This window comes from Crotalus tigris, unplaced genomic scaffold (assembly GCF_016545835.1).
Source record: "Crotalus tigris isolate CLP2741 ecotype Arizona unplaced genomic scaffold, ASM1654583v1 scf7180000018433.114633, whole genome shotgun sequence".
NCBI lineage: Eukaryota > Metazoa > Chordata > Lepidosauria > Squamata > Viperidae > Crotalus > Crotalus tigris.
In genome coordinates, this window is record NW_024097000.1 from 1 (window position 1) to 7,677 (window position 7,677).

Sequence of the window (7,677 nt, forward strand, 5' to 3'; positions counted from 1 at the left end):
GGAAAGACTCATTCTAGCCTGGCATTTTGGCCTCTCTTTAGTCATATGCTTATAAGCTGGAAACAGATTCAAATTTGGTTCTCTACATATGGCATTTGGATGACTACCTTCTCCAACTCAGAAGTAACTTTAAGTCTTCAAGGCTAACAATCCTTGATATGCCTGTCCTCTGTCTAATCCCCTTTTAGAGTCATCTATGTTAGTGGCCATCAGCACATCTTGTGGTAACAAATTTCAGAGGTTAATTAACGTGCTGTGTGAAGAAAAAGCATTTTCAGAAATCTTCGAAAAAATGCCATGCCATAACAAAGTCCATAGATTTTCCAGTATCTAGACAGACTGCACTTAGAAGCTTTCTGATATCAGAGCTATTCCATCTTTGATTCTGTACTCTCCATGCAGAACTGCTTTGTAACCTGTACTTCCTCTGACATGCAATGTATTCCCTCCTCATTCAGAGGGAGATCTCTGTAGTATTCTGCAGATCTGTGACACCCAAATTTATACTTTAAAGATATACAAGCCTCAGAGTTTTTCTATAATGTTTGTTGTTGCTTCTTTCTGGCAGACTCTCCCTAAGATTCTGAGCCAGACAGCCCCAGCATTCTGTATGAACAGCTGCAGTTTTGTCGTGGAAAAATCAAAGGAATCTACGGCACGCGTTGTAGTGTGGAGAGAGATAGGTGTTCAAAGAAGTTACACCATGGAAAGCACATTGTGTGGATGTGATCAAGGGAAATACAAGGCAAGTGTGGTTTGTGGTAAAATAGCATTTTATATTAATGCATCTGAAGAATTAAGTTGATGCTGTATAGTACTTGCATTCATTTCAAAGGAGCTCGGAACTATGTCGACTCTTGCACATCACGTAATTTAATGAATAGACTCCTTAATAGTTAGCATTCTTCTAATGAAGAAAACCACTCACATATAATCTGAAATGTGTGTTCACATATAATTCATGTATAATCTGGAATATGGAAGATGCCCTTGTGTTCATTTGGTGACAAAAAAATTCGACCATGGTTTCTGTTTGCCTTACAAAGCATTCTTTGTGATAACGGGTTGTCCTCAGATTACGATAGCAGTAAGGACAGGAATTGCCATCACTAAGTGATAAAATAGTAAAGTATGACATTATGCAACTGTATCACTTAATGATGGCAATTCTGGGTGGTCCCGGTTGCTGTTGCAAGCTCAAAATGCATGGATTGTTAAACAGGAAGAGGTCACCGGGAGTTGCTGCAGGAGGGTGGGGGAGGCTGGCCAGTCTGTGCATTAGCCATGGGAGGAAGCTAGGGGAGAGATTGGGAAGGCCGTGCAGGCTTCATGGGAAGCTAAGGGGGGAGTTAGTGCAAGCAGCATAGGAGTGATGGGAGGCCAGGGGAGGGACGGAGAAGGAACTGAGAAATATTAAGCAGTATTGCTCATTTGAGGTGTATATAGCAGAGAATCAAGGATCCATATGCCATTCCTCCATTTCCTTCCACAACTTTTTATGTTTGGAGTGGATTTGAAGCACATCCAATTAAATTCACAAAGAATCCCCCTCTAGATGTTCCCGTTTTATGCAGGAAGTTGAATGTATAAAAATATTGCCAGCATTTTCTACCTCTTCTTTTCTTTCAGTTACAGGTTTTGAGTAAATAATGAACTATAGACGGGGAGAAAGCAAATTGCACTAAACTGCTTAATGCTGTATGTTTTCTCATTAGGGCTTACAAATTGGGACACGTGAGTTGGAAGAGATGGGAACCAAATTCTGTACTGGTTTATTGCGTTTGAAAAAGTTGACGTCACCACTGGAATATAATCTGCCATCTACTCTTTTGGACATTGAAAATGAATTGATTGAATCTAGTTGCAAAGTGACAAGGTAGAAAAAAATCATTTATTTATTTTTTTACCAGAGGGTTATTTGGATTAAAAAAAAAAAGACCTATAGTGGCAGGCAGCTTTTATTGTAAATTAGCTCCAAATAATGAAATAGGAATCTGGATCCAGAAATCAAGGTATTGCTTGCAAAATATACCCAAGGGATTAATGTTGTAATTTTGTTATGTTTATGCATACATGTGAGGAATGGTCAGCACCTGTGTTGCAGTAAACACATTGTTTTGATCTAGATAGCTGTGTGGTCAATTCTAAAATATTTGATTTGTGAGATGCAATATATTTTTTTCTATTCTTTAATCTCTTTTAATACCTAAAATTGCAGCTTTTGGGGTTAGGGTTTACATTACAATGAAGTGCTAAATTTTGATGAAATATAATGTTAGGTCAATGGTGCCAAAAAATGCTTTGAAATGGAACTTCATTTTGGAGCATCTTGCTATAAGCTTTGGAGAAGAGTGGGTTGGTTTATTCACTTAAAATATTTTAATGCTTTTTGTTTTGGAGGCATAGCAATATGAAATTAGGAGGCTGTGTGTGTGTGGGGTGTATGCCTTTGATTCAGGGTTGACTCCTGGTGATTGCCTAAACCAGTCCCTCCAGATTTCTTCACAAGATTTTCAGAAGTGATTTGTCATTGCTTTCTTCCTAGGATTGAAAGACAGTGTTTGGCCCAAGGTCACCCTGCTGTCTTCATTCCCAAGACAAGGTTATAAAGTCTCTAGCCTGGTGCCTTAATTACTACACCAAACTCAGTCTCTGTCTTCCTGCATTATTTTTATTTTTTCCCAATGAATAAACTTTGGGAAGTGGGATGGAGGTTGGGAATGACTTTGCAATATGCTAAATCAGCTTTTACAATAATTCCTCTTCTATAAAATCTATTTTCTCTTACAGCCTGAAGAAAAAGCCTAATACTGGGAAAGAAATTGGTGCTATTGAAAAAACATTTTAATTAACTTTCTAAAGTTCAGATGTATTTAGTAATCCTCAGTGTTAGTTATTTTTTAAAAAATTAATTGGTGGAATGCAGCATAAAACATACAGTTGTACAAATCTTCAGTATACAAGTATATAAATGTTATTTTCCCAAACTTGACATTCTTATCTGAGGAGAAAAAAAAATTAAATGTTAGGAATAATTTGTCAATACTGAATGATACCTGTCTTAAATGGTTACATTTCTTGTGAATTACATTCCATTTTAACTAACCACAGTGTTTAACATGTTTGCTGTAGCCCCACTACTTATGTTCTAGAAGAAGATGAACCTCGCTTCCTTGAAGAAGTGGACTATAGTGCTGAGAGCAATGAAGAGCCAGATATTGACTTGGCAAATAATGCTGGAGACTATGAGCCCTGTCTTCAAGAAGATGGACTCTCTGACTCTGAAATTACGAGGACACATTTGCCTTGAGACATTCTTGGTACATGAAGGAACAAACTACTGTGGCTTATTTAAAAGGAACACGGTGGGTTATTTCATCTTGGGGTTTTGCTAAAGCAGATAAACTGCAGTCAACTCAGTTTGAAAACAATAAATTCTTCTGACTTTTAAAATAATTGGCATTTGTTTTATTTGAGCAATTTAATTTTTATTTTAGCATTGAAATTAATTTGTCCCTGAATGCCTGTACTTAACAATGCATAGCTTTTTGCTTTCGTCCATATAATCAGTCAAATAAAAGAAGTAATTTCTAAGATGTAATTGGCAAATAAATCTGAGAGTAGGCGTTAACCTTATTCTTGTATCACCGAATGTTGGGCTAGTTATTAAAATTTACATATAGTTTTATTGGAAAGGTTTTGCATTTGTGTGCAGGGTTTTAATTCTGTTTTTTGGTTTTGTTTTGTTTTTGTTTGGTGTAACACAAGGATTTCTCTGAATTAATTTACTTTGTACTGAACAGATGAAAACTCAGTGTTCTCAATGATACATATTTTAAGCCTTAGATTACATTGACTGGTTTTGCTACAGCCTTAATTTAAAATTGGCAACATCCACATTTATAGTTAAGGAAAGAACTATAGCTGCAGAAAGATTTTATTTACCAGGTAAACATTTTGAGAGTGGACAGTCTTATATTCAACTGCACTTGCAACTTTTTGTCTTTAGTCCCCTAGTATAGTTTTACATGTCATAATATTTCTCCATGTGAAAGCACTCCACAAAAACACAGGAGAGAGAATTAGACATGGATCTTCCCTTCCTGAAATGCAGGAGTCCCCCCCCCCCGTGTGAGGAGAGTCAGTTATGTAACTATCAACCTACATTTTAAGGTGGTGTCATCCATCAGCTTTTCGTGAAAAAATAAGCCTCGTGTATCCAGGCTGACTATAAAGTATATATTTGTGTTAACATTTATTACTTAAAACTTATAACCAAATACTTTCTGATGTTCATATAAAGCTTGGAGAAAATAGGTGTCCTTTGTAAGCATAACAATTTAATTGTATGTATATTTCGTGATACGAATTCTAGATCCCTTTTCATATTTAATATAGCCAATATGAGCTCAGAGTGCTCTGGATACAAAGCATATAATACCTTTATATATATTATTGTGGAAGAATAATGGTCTCCATTTGGGTAGAAGTTGCTTTGTAGTCTCTTGAACTGTGTAATCCAGAGAAAAGTTAAGCATGCTGAATTCTAATTTTAAAATATCTAAGCACATAGAACCTATGAATATTACATTTTTCAACTGTCTGATGTCTGCTTTATCTCCCTACCTGCTGTTCCCCTATCTTTTTTTTAATATTTAAAATGAAAGCTGATATGACATTAGAACTAATATCAGAGTATTGAAGGCCAGATCTTTGTAATATTAGCCAATCTATTTCCTGGAATAAATCCACACTCCCCTTTTTGTTTCCTTTTGTTGGTGCTTATGCTAGAGGGGATGGTCTGTATTTTTCTTAACTAAAACAACTTGCTTCTGTAAAGGGAGATTATTTTATCACTGTCCCCTCATTGCCAAAGGAAGCCATTAAAAATAGAATCAAATCAGTTTAAAGAGATCTATGTTTAGTCTTCTGAGTTCCCACCTCCCATCCAAACTAGACATATTTCACAGTTAATTAAAATTAATACAGGAAGTATCCAAACGTAGATGGAAATATATTCATTGATTTTTTTTAAAAAAAAAAATTAATCCAATCCAGAACTTTGCTACTACATAAGACTGCTAAGAGTTCCATCTACAAGGAAAATGCAGTCATGCTTTTGAGTGAGACAAAAGGATTCATGTTTCAGGTTTTCTGGAATTAAAATAAAGAGATGCCTTCTAGCCATAGTAGTATCTTAGAAACAACAGAAAGCCTAGATTGGCAGTTAAATTTTGGATTAGATTATAAAGGGATGCTGTTATCAAATCAGATGTATTCAAGAACTGATCCTATGTGTATTTGTTCTTTGCTTTGTTGTAAAGAATTTACTGTGCAGTAAGGAAACAAATGGATAACTAATATTGATATAACAAGTTGTATTAATTTTTCCATCCTCTTAACGGAAACAGATCAAAGAGTCTTGTAGCTAATCTTTTGAACTTTATGAATATTTTCCTATATTTTTAAATCTTTGAATATATTTTCATATAATTTTGTTTTTACAAGATGATTTTTGATGCAAATATGATATGAAACACCACAGATATTAAAATATATACATTTGAGTTGTACTTTGTCAGCTTCTGGGACTTTCATACATGGACAAAGAAAATTATGTATCTGTAATGCTTATTTTTTTTAATGAAATCTTCCTTTTTAAATATTGTACTGTATCTCACAGACAAAAGTTGTATCAACTATCAGATATCAGTTATATGTGGAATATTATTTTAGTCATAACTTAATGATAACAAAGGCTCAGATTAGAATAGGAAATATCGCACAATTTGTATAAAAGCCAGAAAGCCCAGGCTTTAATATAAGAATTCATTGTAATCCTTTAATTATAAATTGTGGCAATATTATAGTGTATGACTACTTCCCAGATAGAAAAATTATCAAGTAAATGTATAATAAAATAATTATCACCATCTGATTTCTCTGCACATTGGAGGAATGGGACCGGGGAGGGAAAATTGAAAATCTTCAATACGCAATATTTATTTATTTATTTATTTATTTATTTATGAGACTTATATACCGCTTTAAGTGCGAGCACTCTCTAAGCGGTGTACACCAGTAAGCAATGTATATATATATATTTACATTGCCCCCAACAATCTGGGTCCTCATTTTACCTACCCCGGAAGGATGGAAGGCTGAGTCAACCTTGAGCCGGTGAGATTTGAACCGCTGACCTGCTGAACCCAGTCAGCTAAAGTGGCCTGCAGTACTGCACTCTAACTGCTGCGCCATCTCGGCTCAATATTATATCACAGTTTAAAAATATGTGTTGATAAATTATCAACAGAAGCTATTTTTGGATTTAGATGTTTAAAAAAGCTTGAATAGCAAATTTAAAGGAGTTTGGATTTCTATATTTAAAAAAAAAATCATATTAATCCCATCTTAGGGCTTGTACTATATTTCAGATCTCCTGCCTCAAAGTCGCAGAAAAATTGAGATCCAGATCTGGCATCTTTCATCAGTGGTACTGTAACTCTGGAGATCCCAAGAAAGAGTGTGGTGGATTCTGTACCATAAATTTAAATATTAAATAAAATTCTTGCCCAGTGTACCTGTTATGGCTGCCCTTTGTTGTGTGTAACTGCAGATGAGAGGCACAGAAAAGAAAAAGCTGAAACACCTGCATACTTCCACATTTAAAAGCAGTGCAATTTTAATTACTTTTCAGATGGTTTTCCTCCTTTAGTTTATATGGGTAGTCCTCATCGTACGACTACAACTGAGCCCAAAATTTCTGATGTTAAGTGAGTTTGCCCCATTTTACAACCTTTCTTGCCACGGCTATTAAGTGAATCACTGTAGCTGTTAAATCAGTAACACGGTTGTTAAGTGAATCTGGCTTCCCCATTGACTTTACTTGTCAGAGGGTTGTAAAAGGTGGTCACATGACTTTGGGATATTGCAACCGACATAAACATGAATCAGTAGCCAAGCATCTGAAGTTTGATCATGTGATCATGAGGATACTGCAAGGAAGTGCGAAAAGCAGTCATAAATCACTTTTTTCAGTGCTGTTGTAACGTTGAACGATCACTAAATGAACTGTTGTAAGTTGAGGACTACCTGTGTATCATACTATACTACTAATATTCTGAAATATGAGTCTTTTCCACCTTAACACTTCTGCTTCCAGATGAGAAGATCAGTTATATATGTGTTATTAGTCTTTTCGAATTCAGAGAGGGCTAGAAATTTAAATCAAGGATCAGACAATTAGAGCACATAAAATGTAGCATTACTGTATTTTTTAAGAATTCTGGTGGTTTCATTTTGTGCAACACAAAGTCAAATGTCAGTGAAAATGGTACAGCAGATATTGGAAACGGTGGGTCATATATGGTGGAGACACTACACATTATAAGAAATGGAGAAAATCCACAAATCAGAGAATATTCTAGCATGTTAGTTGTCTACCAATAGTGAAGGAAGTTTCCTTGCATGTGAATAGAATATCTAATGGCTAGCACAGCAGCACAGGGCTTAGAAATATTAGTACCAACTTACATTAAAATTGTAATGTAAATTACAATTGGAGGGTTGCTCTATTTCTATCAAAGCTTTCTTAAAGTCCCTCTTTGAAGTGATGTTGTAAAGTGAACAATGTCCTATTTCCAAGGATCAAAGCAGAGTATTGCTTTGCTGTATGCT

The 7,677-nt window shown here is 35.2% G+C and overlaps 1 protein-coding gene across 2 annotated transcripts; it reads left to right on the plus strand.

The window, feature by feature from the left end:
• Positions 1-101: 101 nt before the first annotated feature.
• On the plus strand, positions 102-5,933 carry LOC120312155 (cytosolic carboxypeptidase 1-like). Of its 2 annotated transcripts, none has more exons than XM_039352479.1 (3): positions 102-745; positions 1,716-1,876; positions 2,791-3,126. In XM_039352479.1, the coding sequence occupies exons 1-3, from the start codon at positions 542-544 to the stop codon at positions 2,846-2,848; spliced, it is 423 nt and encodes a 140-aa protein (XP_039208413.1). In that variant the 5' UTR covers positions 102-541; the 3' UTR covers positions 2,849-3,126. The 2 variants fall into 2 exon arrangements, with proteins under 2 accessions (XP_039208413.1, XP_039208412.1); XM_039352478.1 differs by lacking the exon at positions 2,791-3,126 and adding an exon at positions 3,133-5,933 and having other exon boundaries at positions 118-745.
• Positions 5,934-7,677: the final 1,744 nt, after the last annotated feature.